This window comes from Monodelphis domestica, chromosome X, assembly GCF_027887165.1.
Source record: "Monodelphis domestica isolate mMonDom1 chromosome X, mMonDom1.pri, whole genome shotgun sequence".
NCBI lineage: Eukaryota > Metazoa > Chordata > Mammalia > Didelphimorphia > Didelphidae > Monodelphis > Monodelphis domestica.
This window is the reverse complement of record NC_077235.1, coordinates 83,360,056-83,380,795: the sequence shown is the minus strand read 5'-3', so window position 1 is coordinate 83,380,795 and position 20,740 is coordinate 83,360,056. Positions and strand designations below refer to the sequence as shown.

Sequence of the window (20,740 nt, the reverse complement as noted above, 5' to 3'; positions counted from 1 at the left end):
TTTTATTTACTCATAACTTACTTATCTTGGGCATGAACCCCATATTAGTCAATTTTGCTCTGTTCTTTCCAGTCCAAAGATCTTTGGCAGAGAAAATGAAGCAAAACTAGAGTTGAGCAGTTTGGCCTTTTCCTTTGTCATTAGTTAACATCATTCCAACTATTCTTTCCCTTTTTTCCTTATCTCTTCTGTGATCTTCCTCCCCCCCCCCCAATACAGCTTTAAATAAAAAATTAATGACACCATTTTTATTGTCCTTATCTATCTTTACCAGCCTAAGCTACTTCGGAGTTTTAGCCTTCCTGACAGACAGTATCCTTACAGAACCATGCCATGCTCTTTGACTTCCATCTTCTGTAAGCATCTTTTAAAATCTAAGCTGGTTGGCGAGTTCCCCAAGTGCTAGATGATTTCCCTTTTTCCAGCACCTCAGAATAATTTCTCTTTGTGCCTTTAGGATTTTATTTCTAGGAGCTTACTCCCAGTTTGACAACTCATGTGAAATTTTGATCTTTAAGATCCTGCCTAGTTTTCCTTTGATCCCTTGGAAATCTGTCATCCCCCAAATATAGATTTTTGTAGCAGATTATGATCAGCTTTCCTCTCCATTTCTATCAAATCTAGGAAGAAGCAGGCACTTCCTCTTGCTACTCTCCATAATGCCAACCATTTCTATCCCAGTAACCAATTCTTCCCTTCAGGTAGAAATTTGATCCAGAATATACTTTCCCCATGTTGGCTTCTTCTCTCTTTTTTTTAAACCCTTACCTTCCATCTTAGAGTCAATACTGTGTATTGGCTCCAAGGCAGAAGAGTGGTATGGGCTAGGTAATGGGGGTCAAGTGACTTGCCCAGGGTCACACAGCTAGGAAGTGGCTGAGGCCAAATTTGAACCTAGGACTTCCCGTCTCTAGGCCTGGCTCTCAATCCACTGAGCTACCCAGCTGCCCCCGGCTTCTTCTCTTTTTGATGGATCAAATTGGTATTAAACATAATGCCTTTCAAAAATGAGAAATGTTCACTTCCTAGCTGTGTAACCCTGGGCAAGTCACTTAACGCCCATTGCCTAGCCCTTACCACTCTTCTGCCTTAGAACCAATACACAACCAATACACCAATATGCAACCAATATTGATTCTAAGATGGAAGGTAAGAGTTTTTTAAAAATGAGAAATGTTAAAATGAGAAAGGATCTGTTTATACAAAAATATTTAGAGCCACTCTTTTTCTGGTGGCAAAAAATTGGAAACTAAAGGAATGTCTCTCAATTGAGGAATGGCTGAACAAATTGTGGTACATGATGGTGATAGAATACTGTTGTGCTATAAGGAATGATGAACAGGATGATTTCAGAAAGAGCTGGAAAGACCTATGTGAACTGATGCAGAGCAGAGTGAAATAAGCAGAACCAGAAGGACATTATACAAAGTAACTGAAATATTATGGGATGAACAAATATGATAGCTTTTATTACTAACAGCAATACAATGATCCAGGACAATTCTGAGGGACTTAGGAAAAAATAATGCTATCTACCTCCAAAGAACTGTTGAAGTAGGAATTCAGATAAAAACACTTGATTTATTACTTATTTATTTGAGTGTATATTTGGGGGGGTTTGGTTTTATAAGATTATTCACTTACAAAACTGAATAATATGGAAAATTTTGTGTGATAATATGTGTATAACCCCAAAAATAAAATAAAATTTACAAAATTAGAAATGTTAGAAGGGATGTGACAAAATTAGGACACCAGTGCATTGTTGGTGGACTTGTGAATTGATCCAACCATTCTGGAGGGCAATTTGGAACTATGCCCAAAGGGCTATAAAACGGTGTGTCCTTTGATTCTATAATACCACTACTGGGTCTGTATCTCAATGAAATAAAAAAAAGGGGAAAGGACCTACTGGTACAAAAATATTTATAGCAGCCCTTTACCTCCCAGTTCAATGAGCCTATCCATAAATTGGGAGGGTATCTCATCATCAGATTGTTTCAAGCATTCAAATTTAGTCCAACTATCAGGTCTTTCTGAACACTCCCTCATTGCTTTTAAAATGGCATCCCAAGCATACTGTAGTTGCATATATTCATCGTAATTGTTATAATCCCAATGAGGATCTACAGGTGGCTAGTGTGGTACATTGTGCCCTTGGGCCTTATTAACTTGCAAGATCCCTCTCACATTTTGTCAAAAAGGTATGGAGTTCAACATCCTTATAAGAAGGATCAAAATGAAAGAATATATCAGCCATCTTTTTAGTGACAAGGATAGATTCATCTTTGTAACTGGGAACATCTTGTTTAAATTCTTTAATATCCTGTGTTGTGAAAGGTCTACATTGTCTTAAAGTTAAGACATCTCTATTTGGTGCTAATGTGGGCACTTCCCTTAAGGAGAAAAAGCCTTCATAGGAATCAGTCAGTGCTTGTGGTTTTCTAGGAGGTGTCTGTGTGGCAAAGAATTGGAAATTGAGGGGATGTCCATCAGCTGTGGAATAGCTGAGCAAATTGTGGTATGTGATCATGATGGAATACTACTGGGCAATAAGAAATGATGAACATGATGATTTCAGAAAGAGCTTGGGAAGACTTCCATGAACTGATGCAGAGTGAAATAAGCAGAACTGGAAGAACATCATACACAGTAACAGCAATACTGGGGGATGATCAGCTGTGATATACTTAGCTCCTCTCAGCAATACAATGATCCAGGACAGTTCTAAAGGACTTATGACAAAGAATGTGATCCATCTCCAGAGGAAGGATGGTTGGAGTCAGATGCAGATCAAAGCATAGTATTTTTCATTTTAATTTCTTTTGGGGGTTTTGGTTTTATATGGGGATTCTCTTACAGCAGTGATTAATATGAAAGTATGTTTTGCATGATAATACATGTATAACCCAAATCAAATTGCTTGTCATTTCTGGCTCTGTCAATAAACATTTATTAAATGCTTACTACAGGCTAGGCAATGTGCTAAATGCTGGGGACAAAAGATGATCCTTACTGATGCAGAGCAAAATAAGCAGAACTGGGAGAACATTGTAAACGATAACAGTAATATTGGATGATGATTATCTGTGAAAACTTGGCTGCTCTTAACAGTGTAATTATCTGCAACAATCCTGAAAGACTTATTTATGATGGGGAAGGTTCTCCACCTCCAGAGAAAGAACTGTTGGAGTCGTCATTGATGTGAACATCAATGTGCTTATGATTTTATGGGGGTGGTATGTATGAGTTTGCTCTTACAACAATTACCAATATGGAAGTGAGTTTTGCATGACAATAAAAATGAAAAAAAATACACCATTCCCACTCCCCCAACAAAAGATGATCCCTGCCCTCAAGGAGCTTACAGTCTAACCAGGGAAGACAGTACCCAAAAGAAAGCTGTAAAGTGTGACTGGGAAAGCATGGGCAGGTTGTGAACTTAGAGTGGAGGTGTTAGGGTCAGAAGCATGGATGGGGTAAGGGGTGGGTTGGTTAGGAGCAGGAGATTCTGAGGCCGAGTTGGCAGGGGGAGCAGTGGGTTGGCCAGGAGGGTTAATGTCCAGAGCAAGTTGGGACAGAGATTCTGATAATGTTCTTAACTCTCTTTTAATGTTTCTCATAAAAGCTACAATCTCCCCCTGACTTTCCTCTATAAGCTCAAGCCAAGTATTTAGTTCTGCATTTTGTTGAGTAGTAGAAGTAACACTCGGTTGGTTTGACTGAGAAGTGGGTTTTGTAAGGAAATACAATATTACAGCTATAACAATCAAAATCCCAAGGGGGAGTAGTGTGTCAATTATACTTTGCCATAAGCCCCATGGTATGAGAAATTTCAGAGAGGCAACAAATGCAAATTTTACAAGGTTGGTCATGGAGCTGAATAGCCAGTTGTTAAGTATGTTGTGAACTGGCTGTATTCACATATTTCTAAAGTAAACATGTGGGGAGCAGGACAAGGCCAAAAGCTTTTCCCAGGTTTCCCTTAATCCTAATTTAGGCAGTTGTTCCCTAAAGGAAAAGATATTTAGAAATAGCTCTCCTAGCCAGGACCTTAGGGCCCTGTTGCTAAGATTCAAAACAGCTGTGTTCTATTTAATTCAAGGAGAAATCAAAATTTTTTTACTCACCCGCTCTTGCAGCTGTGTTTTAAAGCTGAGTTGGTACGTTTAAAAAGACTGACTGACAGAGCAAGTAATAAAGAGAGAAAGGAAAGAGATTTCACAGAAATTTTGAGGGGTTTTAGTCATAACCTTTGTGGTCAGCCATAAACTGTGACCGCAAAAATATGGTTTTCAAGACTTTGAATTGCCAAAACTGTAAAGATAATTTTTAGTGTCTTGATTTAAATCAAAAATAAGTGGTCACCATGGGAAAATTTCCAAAATATTGAAAATACCCGTCAGCTGGGTTTTATGGAGATTTTAATTAATATAAATGAAGGAATTAAGGAAAGGGAAAGAGACAGAGTAAGAGGAAATAGTAGGAAAAGGCTAGGCCCTAGGCCAATGGCCTAGGCCTTTCTCTTTAAGAGAGAAACTAAGTCAGTCTTTAATCACTCATCACAAGATCTTTCCAAGCAAAACTCTAGTGTTCAGAGACCCAGCAGCCTCCTCTGACTCCTGACCTCCAATTCAGCTACCAAAGCTTAACTAATTCTAGAGCCCTCCAAAAGGAGAGGGAGTGTGGATGAGATGTCCAAAAACATCTGTACCAACAGGGAGCTGAGCCCTTAATCCCAGAGCTTCTGGAGCTGTACCTGATAACCAGTCCCAAGGGATGTGGAAGCTGAGAATCTTGTAGAAATTGCCTTATTACACTTCTATATCTAATATAATAATACACTGTGAATATTCTAGAATTCATGGCTCAAGATGAAGCCTAAGTCTAAGGGAATTAAGAGGTTTAAGAGAACAAAAGGCTTGCAACATTTTATTTATCCATTGTGTTCTACTAATTAAGTGTCATTTATTTCCTTATTGATTCTGTGCTAAGAGGGAAAACCACTTCACTCAGCATTCAGAAGGTGTGTCTGCTTCCAAAGGAACTGAGACCATTAAGGCAAAGTCATGTGACTCAAGTTCATTGACAGAATGTTCAAATAAGGTGGGGTTAGCTAATGGGTGGAGCCATGAAGCTAATACTGATTGGGTTGATCCTCAAGTTCACATACCTCTAAAGTAGGGACACAATCCTCTAGAGAAGTGGATGGTTTGCTGAGTTTCTGGTAACTACAGAGAGCACAACACTGACTCGAAGCACTAAAACACCAGGGTGAGCTTGAGGGTCCCTAGTGAGTAGTTCTCAGAACCACCTAGTGGTTAAAAAGACCAATCAAGAAATTAATAGCTGCTTTGTTTCTGGAACAGCAGATAAATGAAATTCCTGGTTCCATTATTATAGCATATTTTACTGCCAGTTTTCTGATGTTACCCACCATGATGCCTATTTCCTTCCCTGTCCAGGTAGTCTCTAGTATGTTTGTTGTTGTTGTTCAGTTGTGTGTGACTCTTCATGACCCCATTTGAGGTTTTCCTTGCAAAGATACAGGAGTGGCTTGCCAATTCTTTCTCCAGCTCATTTGACAGATGAAGAGATTGAAGCAAACAGGTGAAGTGACTTGCCTAGGGTCACACAGCTACAACATGTTCAAGGTTGGAGTTGAATGCTGAAAAATGAGTCTTTCTGACTCCAGGCCTGGTACCACTGTAGATTTTACTCCCAGCTCCTTTCTTGGATTTTGTCTCCTGTTAACTTCTAGTGATCTCAATTCCTATTCTTCTGATTCTAGCTACTCTCTGGGAAATCTTAGCTTCATGGATAAGGCATTGGTAGTTCCTCCCCTCCCACCCTGCCTTCCCTTCCTTCCTTCTTTTTTAGTCTAAAACCTTTTTGAGGAGATTACAAGATGCCAAAAAAATGCTGACCCCTTCTACATGTTTATACATTGGAACCCCTCTCCCAGGGTCTTCTTTTTAGGAATATTGCATTGTCCTTGATTCCTGGGAGTGTAAAGAGGTGCTCCTTGAGTCACTTCACCTTATCTCCTAGGAGGGAAACCAGTCTGCACTTTGAGCATAGATAACAGTGACTTGCCTGTAACAGAGATATAAACATTGCTGGCTAAATAGAAGTCATGGAGAAATCCTCTCTGCTCTCCATACTTATGAGAAGCAAATTCCTCAGTCTTTGTCTTTCAGCCTGTTTGTTTTAATATCTTGACATCTTGTGGCACCTCTTAACAGTTTGACACCACATCCAATTTCCCTTTCCCTCCCTTGATAGCTTATCTCTTACCTTCTTTACCTGAAAATGATTTGGGGGATTTTAATGGATGGATTGTAAGCTTCAGTATGAGGCAGCAGCATGATATGGCCACTATGAAAGCTAATGCCATCTTAACCTTGGTTAAGAGAAGCACCACAACTGAATTATTTTGTTCCATTCTGAGCACACCATTCTAGGAAGGAAATTGAGAAGAAGAGGAAGAGGAAGAGGAAGAGGAAGAAGAAGAAGAAGAAGAAGAAGAAGAAGAAGAAGAAGAAGAAGAAGAAGAAGAAGAAGAAGAAGAAGAAGAAGAAGAAGAAGAAGAAGAAGAAGAAGAAGAAGAAGAAGAAGAAGAAGAAGAAGAAGAAGACGACGACGACGACGACGACGACGACGACGACGACGAACAATGAAGGTGGCAGCAGCAAATAATATGGTGAAGAGCCCAGAGTCAGTCAATGTGAATTGACTGAAGGAATTGTACGTATAGAGCCTGGGGAAGAGGAGACTCAGATATGTAATAGCTATTCTCAAGTATTCAAAGACCTATTGTGTGGAGTAGGGATTTAACTTACTCTGCTTCAAAGCTAAGGTTAGAATCCAGGAAAAATGTGTAGAAGTCACCAAGTAAGAGGAAGAAAGGAAAAGAATGAGCATTTATTAAATGCCTACTATTGTGAACTTTAAATTACTCCACCCTATTTAGTCTAACAAAATCAGGAATGTCTACACCCATACTTAAGGATTAAGTATCTAGGAGGATGGCCTTTGATAGACATGTGCTAGCAAATGACAAATCAGAAACAGCTGACAGACCCCTGGGCTGTCCTAAGTCAAGCTTAAGCTACCATTGGTACATGTAAGATGCAGGAAAGTGATATAAAAACCATCTATATATTTCACATCACTTCCTCTCTCTGGCCTCTTTTGCAGCGGAGAAGTGGATGGCGGCAGCTTGCTGAGCATCTTGGCATCTTGGCATCTTGGCGTAGCAGCAGCTATTGTCCAGTTTAGTGGTAAGTTTCCCTTGATACCATACTGGAGGAAGCCTAGTAACCTAGTTCAGGTGAGGCTTTCTCTGAGCTCTCTTGGTATTTAGGCTGATTTACCTCCTTTACCTTCCAAACACTATCCACTTAGAAGCCTCTAATCTTCTTCAGAAACCTTGTGGCGGAGGACTTTGAACTCCGCCTGGCACAGACCAGGCAGGTGAAATGCTATACCCTTTCCTCTCTCTTCTCCTTGAGTTCTTCCCTCTATATTGATTAAACCACCATAGATTTCCAAACTGCCTTGGGTATTTTATTTGGGATATCCCCTGGCAACCAAAAATTAAATTTAGATTGGGTCTCTAACCTAAATTATCCTTACACTATGTAGCAGGTAAAGTGCCAAGTATTTGCATTTGCAAGTATTATCTCATTTGATTCTTGCAACAACCCTGGGAGGCAGGTGCTATTATGATGCCCATTTTATAGTTGAAAATATGAGGCCAACAGAGGTCAAGTCACTTGCCTACAGTCACATGGCTAGTATCTGCAGCTGGATTCAAACTCAGGCTGTTCTAATGCCAGGCCTGGCACTCTATCTATTTTTAAACCCTTACCTTCTGTCTTAGAATCCATATTGAGCATCAGTTCCAAAGCAGAAGAGCAGCAAGGGCTAGGTAATTGAGATGAAGTAACTTGTCCAGGGTCACAAAGCTAGGAAGTGTCTGCAATCATATTTGAACCCAAGATCTCCCATCTCCAGGCCTGGTGCTCTAGCTATTGAGCAATCTAGCTTCCCCCTTAGTATGGATTCTAAGACAGAAGGTAAGGGTTTAAAAAGAAATGAGTCTGAAAAGTAGATCAGAGAAAGTGTCAGAGGTAAGATCCACTAATATGGAACCTACAATATGGAACCTCTTAAATATCAGGAAGTCCTGTAAACAATTAAAAAACTAATATTGACAGCAGAGGTGTCTTTGTCCTTATTCCCCCCCCCCATTATTCTAAAATGTCGATAATTTGTAGTCAGTCTCTGTCCCATAAAGAACTCTATTTTGAACTTGTTGATTCTTTCTGTAGCTGGCTCACTGTGCCCAATCCACCATCACCAGCTGCCACTCAGTGTAGCTTATGATTTGGGATGATAAATGTGCAAGGTTTCATCATGAATTCAGGCTGCACATGGCTGACAAGGGAGGTATTATCATGGGACAAACTATCAGTTTTAATTTTAAAAATGCATTGATATTTTGGGAGTTTTCTATCACCTTCATTTCCAGCTATATCCCTCCCCTCCCCTCCCCAACTAGCCATCCTTTGGAGCAGAGAAAAACAAACAAAAAAGCTCTGTTAAGCAAAACTAACCAATATGTCTTCTTTTTTTTTTAAACAAACAATTTTATCTAATTCATTAATTTAGAATATTTGTCCATGATTACATGATTCATGTTCTTTCCCTCCTCTCCTTCCCCCTACCCCGTAGCTGACATGCAATTCCACTGGGTTTTACATATGTCATTGATCAAAACCTATTTCCATATTATTGATGTTTGCACTAGTATGATCATTTAGAGTCTACATCCCCAATCATATCCCCATCGACCCATGTGAACAGGCAGTTGTTTTTCTTCTGCATTTCTGCTCCCACAGTTCTTCCTCTGAATGTTGATAGCGTTCGTTCTCATAAATCCCTCAGAATTGTCCTGGGTCATTGCATTGCTGCCAGTAGTGAAGTCCATTACATTTGAGTATGCCACAGTTTCTCAGTCTCTGTGTACAGTGTTCTCCTGGTTCTGTTCTTTTCACTCTGCATCAATTCTGGAGGTCATTCCAGTTCACATGGAATCCCTCCATTTTATTGTTCCTTTGAGCACAATAGTATTCCATCACCAACATATACCATATTTTGTTCAGCCATTCCCCAATTGAAGGGCAGCCCCTCATTTTCCAATTCTTGCCACCACAAAGAACACAGCTATGAATATTTTTGACCAATACATCATCTAAGCTGGACAGTATATGATCTTGCACATACTTAGTACTCTCACCTCAGCAAAAAAAGGAAGCCTATTCTTTCATCTCTTCTTCAGAGATAAGATTGGTCATTATAACTGAATAGTGTTCTAATTTTATTTCCTTATATGGGGGGGGGGAACTCTTCCTATTTTAGTTATTGTGGTCATCATACCTATTATTTTTCCTGGTTCTTTTTACTTCTTGTTTCATTGACTCACATAAATCCTCCCAGTCATCTCCCAATTCTTCATTGCCATTTCTTATGAGGGAAATAATATTCCAAACCTCACATTTTCAGAGAATCATAGAGCTTTAGTCCTTATACAACCCCAGTCATCCCATTTTCAAGAGGAGGATCCAGAGAGGGAAAGCAACTTGCCTAGAGTCACAGAGCTAATTTGTGGTAGGGTACATACTCCTTCCTCACCTATTGGCTCTTCACAAACTGTATTTACCTGGAAGTTGAGACTAAATTGGATCTTTGCACAATGGAAGATGAGACAAGCATGCAGAGGATAGGAGAAAAAAAAACCCATCAGCTAGCAATAGCAACTGATCTTCCACAAGCAGGACAAGAGCCAACAAACTTCTACCTTTCTATACTTGCTGTAAGCTGAACACTAGACAACTTACACAAAGTCAAATTGCAGAATGTAGAGGTGGGCAAGTATGAGAGACTGGCTGTATAAAATTCCTTGTCCTGATTCAGCTCAAGAACAAATAAAGGGCCAAAGTCAAAACTGGCTTTGAAAAATCTTAGCTTTCTTTTTGTGCTGGCAAATTGGAAATTAAGGGGATATCCATTAGTTGGGAAATGAATGGCTAAACAAATAGTGGTATATGATAGTGGTGGAATACTACTATGTTATAAGAAATGATGAACAGGATGATTTCAGAAACAGCTGGAAAGATCTACATGAACTGATGCAGAGTGAAATAAGCAGAACCAGGAGAACATTTTATACGGTAATAGTAATATTGTGGAATGATCAACTGTGAAAACTTTGCTACTCTCAGCAATGCAAGGATCTGGGACTATTCTGAAGGACTTATGGCAGGAAATGCACCTCCAAAGAAAGAACTCTTGGAGTCAGATGATGTGGATTGTCAAAGTGGAATCTAGAGGTCCCCTAATAATAGACCTTGAGTTAGTTCTGAGTAGGGATGGCTAATCCCATCAGATGCCTCTTTTTGCCTTAGAAGCTTCTCTCACTGTATCACACCCCCCTTTTGAGGATTGAACTGGGGACCTTGGGCTTATGAGACTGCCGTGCTACCTACTGCGCTATAACTCAAGGTCTATTGTTAGCCTGAGACCAGTGAAGTAGGACCTTCCCTCAGGGAGATACTTCCTGTGACAAGGTCAAAACCTGGGGTTTCTGCCTCCAAACTAAATAAACTGGGAATCACCAAATCCCTCCAAGCTACACGTCCAGGGACCTCTAGCTTCCACATTGAGAGGATCAAAACATACCATCTTTCACATCAGTGTATTTACTGTTTTATTTAGAGCTTTGTATGAGTATGTTCTTACAACAGTGATCAATATGGAAGTGTGTTTTGCATGATAATATATGTAAGGTCCAGATCAAATTGCTTACCATCTCTGAGTGGGGGAGGGAAGGGAGTGAGAGAAATGGTTTGGATTAGAAGATTTTGGAAAGTATATATTGAAAATTGTTATTACATGCAATTGGGAAAATAAAGTATCTCTGAATTTTTAAAAAATGTCCATTTTCTCTAAATACCAAGATGAACTCCCTCAATTACCTTTATCTCCTAAGTAGCAATTCTTAGAACAAATTGTATAGTTTAACTCCATGCCAGTCAATACACCCACTGTATTCATCAGAAATGAGATCAGAGAGGTGTGTGTCATTGTGTGTGTGTGGGGGGGGGGGGGGGTTAACATTCCACTCACTGAAATTATTTGCCAAAATTAATTTATCATGAATCCTAAATAATACCTGCCAACCTTATCCTACAAATTGTGTTTGGAGACAAGATAGAAAATATGGAATGTATCCCAACCTACGTTCCTAGGACTTAGACAAAGACTGAGAATATGATGAAACATTGCTGTCGTTGGTGCAGCTCACTACCCTATCAACAATTGGTGAGTTTATGGATGGAGCCCATGTTGACACTTGGTCATCCATTTCCTAGTGCAGAGCCATCAAACTCAATAACCTGGTCACCATTCAAGAGCAGGCGATAAATTCCGTCTGAGTTCCCTCTTTGCTCCAAAGTACCACTGAAATGGTGTTTGATGTCATCTCCTCCTGAAGACCAAGAGATATCTGATTGAGAACAAGTATCCCCACATATATATTTGACTCTGCAGGTTGACCTGCAGACCTAAGACCTGCAGTACCTAAGACCAAAGATTTGGGGCTGGAAAGACCCAAAGGTTCAAAGGTCCAGCCACATAGAAGATCAGAGATTCACAGAATCCTAGATGAAGAGCTGACATGTTCCTCAGAGACCATCCAGTCCAACACCCTCATTTTACAGAAGAACAAACTGAGTCATGGCGTTAGAAATGGATTTGACCACGGTCACACATAGAGTCCTACATCTAATATTGTAAGGGGCCTCAGAGGCCAGCTAGTCTAACTCTCTTATTTTGTAGATGAGAAAACTGGGACTGGACCAGGTAAGTCATTTGCCAAAGGCCTTTGGCTTCAAACCCAGCTCTCTTTTCCACTGCAATCAGTATACATATATACATAAATATATATATATATATATATATATATATATATATATATATATATATATTCTGGGCATTGGAGATACAAAGACAAAATCAAAGTGTTTCCTGCCCACAAGGAGCTTACATTCTATCAGGGGAAATGACATGTATACATACAAGTATAGACAAAACTAAAATGAGATCATGTGCCACGGCTACTAGCTAGCCACAGAAGAAATCAGAAAACTTTTAGGTAGAAAGTGGAATGTAAACTAAGCTTTGAGTAAAACCAGAGGTTCTATGGGGTGGAGGTAAGGAGGAAGTATATTCCAAGCATGGGCAGCAGTCAGGGCAAAGGCAAAAAGAGAGAAATGAAAGTTGTAGGAATAGCAAGGCCAGTTTGCCTGTACTGTAGAGTTATGTACAAGGCTTGCAAGGTAGGCTGGAGCCAGACCATAAAGGCCTGGAGATACTAAATAAAGTTTGCATTTGATCCTTGAAGTAATAGGGAGCCACTGGAATTGATTGGATAGAAGAGTAATGAGATCAAATCTGTACTTCAGGAAAAATCACTTTTATAGCTAGAAACTGAATTGTGGTGGAGAGATTATGAGGCAGAGAAACCAAATAGGTGGCTATTGCAAATCCAGATGAAAGGTGGTGACAGCTCGAGCTAAGGTGGTGATTGTGTGAATGGAGAAAAGACAGTTGTGAGAAATGTTGTGGAGATGGAAATGAAAGATTTGGCAGCTGCCTGAATGTGAAGACTGAGGGAGAAAGAAATCAAAGATCACCCCATGTTTGGGAAATTGGGAACCTAGGAGGATGGTGTTGGCTTCAACAGAAATAGGAAGTTCAGAAGAGGGTAGAATTTGGAGAAGAGTTCTCTTTTAAAAGTCATGTTGAGCTTGAGAGGGTTTATGGGACATCTTGTTTGAAATGTCCAAAAAATAGCTGGTGATATGAAGATTGGAACTCAAGAGAGAGACTAGGGCTAGATATCTACCTTTGAGAGTCCTTTGCAGAAATGACAGGTTAACCCTTAGGGACCTGAAAAGGTCACCAAGAAAAAGAATTGAGAGAGAAAAGAGAAGAGGTTCTAAGACAGAACCTTGGAGAAAGTCAATAGATACCTATCTGTCTCCACTTCAAAATCTGATTTCAATGCAAGCTTTGGTCTCTCTTTGTTGTCTATGATAGAGCTCTCTTTGTTCTCTGGTTGGTTTGTATAGGGTATATCTCCAGATTTTATCTAGAGGAGGTGCCTTTATGTGTTACCCCCACCACAATGCCCTACTCTTCTAGGATTGACTCTAGGGCCCCTCAGGAGATTCAGGAAAGCCTCTCCAGAGATACCCTCTCTCTAAAACTCTGGTTCAGGCTTTGACATCCACCTGACCCTGCTCCCGTTCATTCCTATGGACTCCCTGGCCTGGACCACTTTCCTTAGACTTTGAATTATCTTTGAGACTGGCCTGGGGTTCCAGTGTCTTCCTGCTTCTCTCTCAGCCTGCTGCCTGCTAGTCTACTCTGAAGCTGACCTTTGGCCACCTCGGGTTCCCCATTATCTGTGTTTGTGTCATCTGTACTGTACCTTGGACTCTTTTGCACCCATCTTCCCAGAGACCCCCCAGCACTGACTCCTGATAAAAGTTGAGCTTAAAATGAAAGAGGGTTTAGTAATGTCAAAAGGAAAAAAATGCTGGATGTTAAAAATTAAACCTTGAGCAAGCAATCTCCTTGTTTAGAATATCATGGGTGTGGGACTATAAAAATGGATGGAATGTAGTTGTTCAGAGTTATGGGGGGGAACCTTTGAGTGCCTACTATGTGCATGGCCTTGAGTGGGAAGGATCTCTTGCTATTTGAAAGCTGCTCCTCACTCCCCTGGGACAAGGGGAATTTGGTTTGATTTTGTAGTCTCAGCATCTAACATAGAGCCTGACGTTCTTTGATAATGCTGGTTCTTCTGGGAAGGCACAAGGTCTGGAATCAGAAAGCCTGGGTTCAAATTCAGCCTCTGAGTCTTACTGTGTGACTTTAAGCAAGTTGCTTCCCCTCTCTGGGCCTCAGTTTCCTCCTAGATAAAATGAAGGGATTAGATTAAGTAGTCTCTGAGATCCCTTGCTGGCTCTAGGTTTGGAGTCTTATGATTGATGGATCTAACTACTTAAGTTTCAACTGAAAAATAGGCATGGGTGGGGGGTGCTGCAAGCTGGCTTCTGAAATACATTTTTCCAATTATCTCTGCCAATGAGAGAAAAAGAGGAGGGGGTGCGGAGGGAGCACAGAGAGAAAGGGGAGAGACATAGAAGGGGGGAGGGAGGGAGACAGAGACAGACAGACAGAGAAAGAGGAGAGAGGGAGACAGAGACACAGACAGATAGAGAAAGACAGAGAGAAAGGGAAGGAGAGAGAGAGAGAGAGAGAGAGAGAGAGAGAGAGAGAGAGAGAGAGAGAGAGAGAGAGAGAGAGAGAGAGAGAGAGAGAGAGAGAGAGAGAGAGAGAGAGAGAGAGAGAGAGAGAGAGATTTTAACCTCTCTAGGAGCCTCAACTGGTTAACAACATGTCAGCCAGGCTAGGAAAACCAGTTTGGTGGTTCAGAGGCCAAGAGAGAGGTGCCTTTCAGCTGAGGCGTCACATGAAGCTCCCCGGAGTCCGGTTCCTCATACCAAGCTGCTTGAAAAACACACACCGGTTGGAATAAGAGAGAGAAATGTCGATGCCGGCGCAGTAAGGCATCCATCCCCCTGGCGCTCCTTCGGTTGCGGCGCGAAGCCCAGGCGAGGGTGCTAGTGCCTCCACGCGCCTAGCCCGGGGAGGGAGGAGGAGGAGGAGAAGGAGGAGAGGCGGGCTGTACGGAAGCCCCCCCCCCCCTTCCCCCGGGGGCGGGGCCTGCGCTGGAGGCGTGGGGAGGGGGCATCTCAAATACCGTGAAATGGAGCTGCCGCCCTCAGAGCTGCCGGGTCTGTGAAGGAGATCACTTACCTGCGGGCAACTGAAATTTCAAACTTATACTTAAACAGGGGAGCGGGCAGATCCCGCCGCCTGCGATTCGAGCCCAGCGGCTGTCCGCGTCGCTGATCTTTCTTCCACTTTGTGTCCCTTTCTTTTCTCTGATTTGCTTTGATCTTTTCTGGAGAAGGTGGCAGAGGGCAGCCTCTGCTGCCTAGGCACCCAGCCATGAAGCCCCAGAAGAAGTGCGGGCTCATGGTTCTCCTCCTGCTCACCGTTCTCTTCCAGACCCCGGAGTCCTACTCCACGAACGCCTATGTCTCCGTCACCTACTTCAACCTGACCGGCAACCACTCCACCACCGAGGTGTGCGAGTGCGGGATCTTCGGCTTGGCGTCCCCGGTGGCCCATGCCGGCGGCACGGTGGGCATCCCCAAGAGCAACAACTACCAGGCCTGTGACCCCCACACGGATTTCACCTACACCGAGACTCCCTGGATCGCTCTCATCGAACGGGGCAACTGCACATTCTCCGAGAAGATCCTGGCTGCCAACCGGAGGGGGGCGGAGGCCGCGGTGATCTACAACGTCCCAGAGTCGGGCAACGAGACCCTCCAGATGGCCAATTTCGGTAAGTCGGAGCCGCGCCGGGCGGCGAGGCTGGGACTGGGTCCCCGCGGCAACCGAAATGCATCCCCAAGGTCCCAAATATCGTGGCCATCCAAGGACCCCGCCAGGGACCTGGCCAGAAGCGGGAGGGGAGTGCAGGGAGGAGTTCCCCTTCAACTTGAGATTCCTGGGCTCTTTGGGGCTCTTTCCCATTCTGATATTGTCCTCTCATAAACATGAAGCGTGGGGACGCGGGGACCGAGCAGGAGGCGCAGGAAGGGGCTTTGGGTCTAGTTTCTTTTTTTTCCTTGGACCGTTTCGGGTTTCGGATGTTGTTACATAATTTTTAAAAGGCCAATCGTGCCTTTCCCTGTCATCAGGAATGAAAGGGACAATATTCCTTCCGAAGCCTGCGGCTTCTTTAAGTTCCTGGTTTCTTGGTCATTTTCACTTCCGTTAAGCTGCTCGGGTAAAGCGCTATCCGTGTCGGTTCGTGAACTGATTTGTTGTCCTGACCAAAAATCGCCCAATGTTTGCCCAACTGAGCGAAGACTTCAGGCGGCTGTTGGGCTGGGGGCGGGGGGCGGGGGGCGATCAGGAATTTCTCGCAAAGATTTCCGTGGAAAAGCTGGTTCCCGTGCGAGGGGTGTAGGCGATCTGAGTTGGACCCCCAGCCCCCAGACTTTGTGATTTCATTGGCATAGGGAATCCCTGGGGAGCAAACTCCTTCCACCAATGCAAATTGACACCCGCGGTGCAACTGGTTGTCTGGAGAGAGCCGAGAGGTTCGAAGGATTTGTCCAGGGGCACACAGCCGCGGCGAGTCCGAACCCCGCCCGGCGGAGTCGTGTTTGCTACTCGCTGTGTCTGTCTGCCCCTCGTCCGCTCTGGTGACAGCACTGAAATGGGAAGTCTAGCATGGGAACAGTGCAGAATTCCCTCTAGAATGAATGGATCCCTCGGATTTGGGGTCCTGGCTCTGTGGTCTCATTGGAACGCCTTTTCCCATGCAGAGGGACACCTCGGGTGCAATTCAGAGTCTTGGAGACTTACGTGGGGGGCTAGAGATTTGCCAATGTGTGTCCCAGGTGGGTCTTGAACGGGATGTGCCTGACGGGAAAGTGGGGTTGCTGACTGAGCACGGACTTATGTGCCAGGCAAACTGTGCTGGGGAAAGAAATGCACAGGCGAAAGGAGACCCCTTTTACGAAAGGGACTGGACCTGGCATTTCACTGGAATAGGGAGCTTCTGGGCGAGGAAACTCCCGAGACCAATTGCCGGCTGGCAGCTCTCCTGCAATGTATAGTCTGAGAGCTTAGACGGTTTGTCCAGGGCCACACAGCCATTGCGGTAGGGTCCCCTTCCAGTACTCCACACTGCCTATGTAGAGAAGGCTCCATCTAGTAACGACATGTAGACTGAATGCAGGACAGGAAAGGGAGGTGGGCTCGGGAAAGGAGGTCTGAAGATGAAAGATGAACACCAAGAGAGAATATAGCCAGTACACATGCATGGAGACAAGATGGAGCATTCTGTGGGCAAAAAAGGCAGGGAGAAGGCCAGCCCAGAGAGTCCTGGGAGGAGAGAAATGTATAATGAGGCTGGAAACATTGTTTGGGACCATGTTGGAAAAGGATTTAAATGCCACGTTTGAATTTATAGTTATCTTAGAAGCAATAGGAAGCTTCTCCAGTATACTGAGGGGAGGGGATGATGGTCAGACCTGCACTTAAGGAAAATTGCTTTAGCAGCTGAGAGGAAAATGGATTTGAGGGGAAAGGTGACAAAGAGACAAGCTAGGAGTGGGATGCAGTGGTTCAGGCTAGTGGCGATGGTGGCCCAGCTTAAGGTGCTGGCTGTGAGTGAATAGAAAGGACCATATTCAAGAGATGTTTTGGGCACAGAGATGGCAGGGTTTAAAAGTTAATGAGGTATGTGGGGTGAGGAAGAGTAAGGAGTCTAGCATAATGCTAAGATTAAGAACTTTGGAGACTGGCAGAATGGTGGCATTCTCTAGAGAAATAGGGCTGTTCAATGGAGAAGGGGTATTGGGGGGCTGTTTAGTTTTGACATGATGGATTTGAGACGTCGCTGGGATATCCAGTTTGAAATGTTCAATGGGTAGCTAGTGATGCAGGTCTATGCAGAGGACTGACTGCATTGATATAGGAATACAGGAATTGTCTGCACAGACATAATAATGGATCCATGGGAGCTGAGGAAGTAACCCACAGAGAGGGGTACGGATAGAGAGAGAAGAGAAAGGACCCAGGACAGAGCTGTAGGCTAAACCCCCAGTTAATAGATGTGATGGGGGGCAGGCAGTGGGGAGGGGGGCTAGGCAGGTAGGAGGAGAACCAGGAGAAAGAAATACCACCAAAACCCAGAGAAGAAAGAATATCCTGGAAGAAAGGGTGGTCAACAATATAAAATGCAGCAGAGACGTCCAAAAGGATGACGAATGAGGAAAAAAGGGAGGGAGGGAGGGAGGGAGGGAGGGGAAGGAATAAAGGAATAGGCATTTCTATAATGCCTACTAGGTGCCAGGCACTGTGCTGAAGGCTTTACAAAGATGATCTCATTTGATCATATCATTGACAACTTGAAGGATGACAGTTTCAGTTGTGTTGTCAGGTTGGAAGTCAGATTGCACAAGATTGAGGTGTGAGAAGAGAGAAAATGGAGGCACCAAATGTAGATGGCTTTTCTCTGGGAATTGTCTTAAGGGGATGGTAGGATTTAATGTCAATATTTCAAGTATGAGGGAGACCAAGGTATGTTTGAAGGCAGCAGGGAAGGAGCCAGTAGATAGGGAAAGATTGAAGATCAAAGAGAAAGAGGATAATTGAAGGGACAATCTGCTGGAGAAGACAAGCTCAAGGGCACATATGGAGACATTAGCCTTGGCTAGGAGGAGAAAGTGGGAGATAATGTCAAGATGTTTTGAGATGAAGGGAGAGGGGAAAGGGGGAGAAGTCCAAAGCAAATGACCTCATTGCCTTTATCTATCAATCACTGGTTAGCTAGTATAGGAAACGCACTCCCTTAACTAATTCAGATAAGCACCTGTTCTCCGGCTTACCAGTCTTAAAGAGTATTTGCCTGAGGGCACTGCGGAATGAAGTGTCTTGCTTAGTATGTTTATGAAGCTTGCTGGATTCTGGTCTCCCTACCCCTCATTAAGTCAGAGAGTAATTGGGCAGAATCAGTGAGGAGCAGATGACCTATAGTTTCTACTTAGCTTTCATCTTCACCTGACCCTCCTACCAATGCCTTGAGCTGAGAATCTCCAAAATGTCCGTTTATCCTTCAAACCTCCTCCCCATCTACTCCTTTGGCTGCTGATATTCAAGGCTTCTCTCTCTACCACTCAACTAAACCAATTTTTTACAAAGCTACTGATGATCATTGCCCCCAAATCAATGGTCTTTTCTCAGCCACCGCCCTTTTTGTCCTCTGCGATATATTTGGCATTGTAGACCATTCCCTCGACCTGGCACCCCCTCTCTTCTATGGTCATTGTTCTCCAAATCCCGACCTCTCCAAATCACCTGCTTATCTTGTTTCCAATCTGTCTCCGCTCCTTTTTCTGCAGCACTAGATAGCTACTTTGCCCATTTTCAGTGCAAAAATGGCTTATCCACCTTTTCCTGTCCCCTAAGTGTAGGTGCCTCCCAAGGCTTCCACGTTCCATATATACAAATGATTCCCAAATGTCTATTTCTAAAAGTAGCATCAACACTGAGCCCCATTTCCAACTGCCTGCTGCTGGACTTGGACTTTTGAAGAAGTCAGTTCAAATCCTGCCTCAGATACATACACTTAACCATTTTCAGTCTCAGTTTATTAATCAATCAAATGGGGATAATAATAGCAACTAGCTCTCAATGGTTCCTCATTGCCTAATTAATAAAGTCCAGCCTTTCAGTCTGACATTCAGGACTCTACATAATATAGTTCTAGGCTTCTCACATTATAATCCCTGCAAAATGGAATCCTCACTGATCTCCCAACTGCCTTTCCCCACCTCCTTGTTTTAATTCTTGCCATTCCCTCTAATTGGAATCAACTCTTACCTCACAGACCTCCATCTCTGCCCATTGAAATCCTACTCACCATTTGGTATCCAAGATACCAAGCCAACAGAAATATATATGACCAGGATTCGTTAGTTAGTAGACAAGTTAATAGAGGCATCTGTGTGGCAGTGAACAGGACCTGAAATCAGGAAGACCTGAGTTCACATCCAACCTCAGACACTTGACGCAGTGTAGCCTTGGGCAAATCACTTAAACATTGTTTGTCCCGATTTCCCCATCTGTAAAATGGGAGAGAAAAAAAAAGGCTGGGGTGTGGGGAAGCATCTACCTATCAAATGATATCAATTGAGATAGTGTAAAGCACTTTGCTCAATGCCTGGCACATAGTAGGTGCTATATGTTAGCTATTGTTGTTGTTGTTCTTACAAGTGGTCAAAGGATATAAACAGTTTTCACAGAAGAATTGGAAGCTATTAGCATTTATATTAAAGAATGCTCCAAATCACTAATTATAAGAGCAACGCGAATCAAAACGACTCTGAGGTTTCAACAGAGACCCAGTAAATTGGCAAAGATGACAAAAGACTAAAATAGTCAATATTGGAGGGTCTATAGAAAGACAGGCATCATAATACTTTGTTGGGGAAGATGTGAAATAGCACCAGCATTCTGGAAAGCAGTTTGGAATTATGCAAATAAAATGGCAAAAATGTTCATATCCTTGACCCAGAGATTCTACTCCTGGGCTTATAGCCTAAGGAAGATAAAGACAGAAAGAAAGGTTCCATAGCCATCAAAATATTCACAGCAGCTTTTTTTGTGGCAGCAAATAGCTGGAAACAAAGGATTTGGCTTTACGGGGGGGGGGGGCTAAAGAAATCATGCTATGTGATATTCAATGGAATGGAATGGAATATTGTGTTGTAAGAAATGACAAATGCAGCCACAAAATCGAGAGAAAAGAGTATCACAGTAAAACAAACCCAAAGGGAACTCAAAAGCAGAGGATGTTTATGTTAGCACACACATATATAATTAATCTATTTGAAAACAAATCCTAAACAATATGGAGTTCATGGTTTTGCACTTTTTTGCATTTGTTTATTTAAATGTTTTCTGTTGATGGTTACTAAGTATATAATAAAATAAATAAAAATAGATTATTAAG

The 20,740-nt window shown here is 42.8% G+C and overlaps 1 protein-coding gene across 1 annotated transcript in view; it reads left to right on the top strand.

The window, feature by feature from the left end:
* The first annotated feature begins 14,884 nt into the window (after positions 1-14,884).
* RNF128 (ring finger protein 128) overlaps positions 14,885-20,740 on the top strand; it is a 112,766-nt gene continuing 106,910 nt past the window's right edge. Inside the window, exon 1 of the mRNA XM_001378548.3 lies at positions 14,885-15,553. Coding sequence (XP_001378585.2) covers positions 15,151-15,553 — 403 coding nt within the window. The 5' untranslated portion in view covers positions 14,885-15,150. The remainder of the gene's footprint in view (positions 15,554-20,740) is intronic.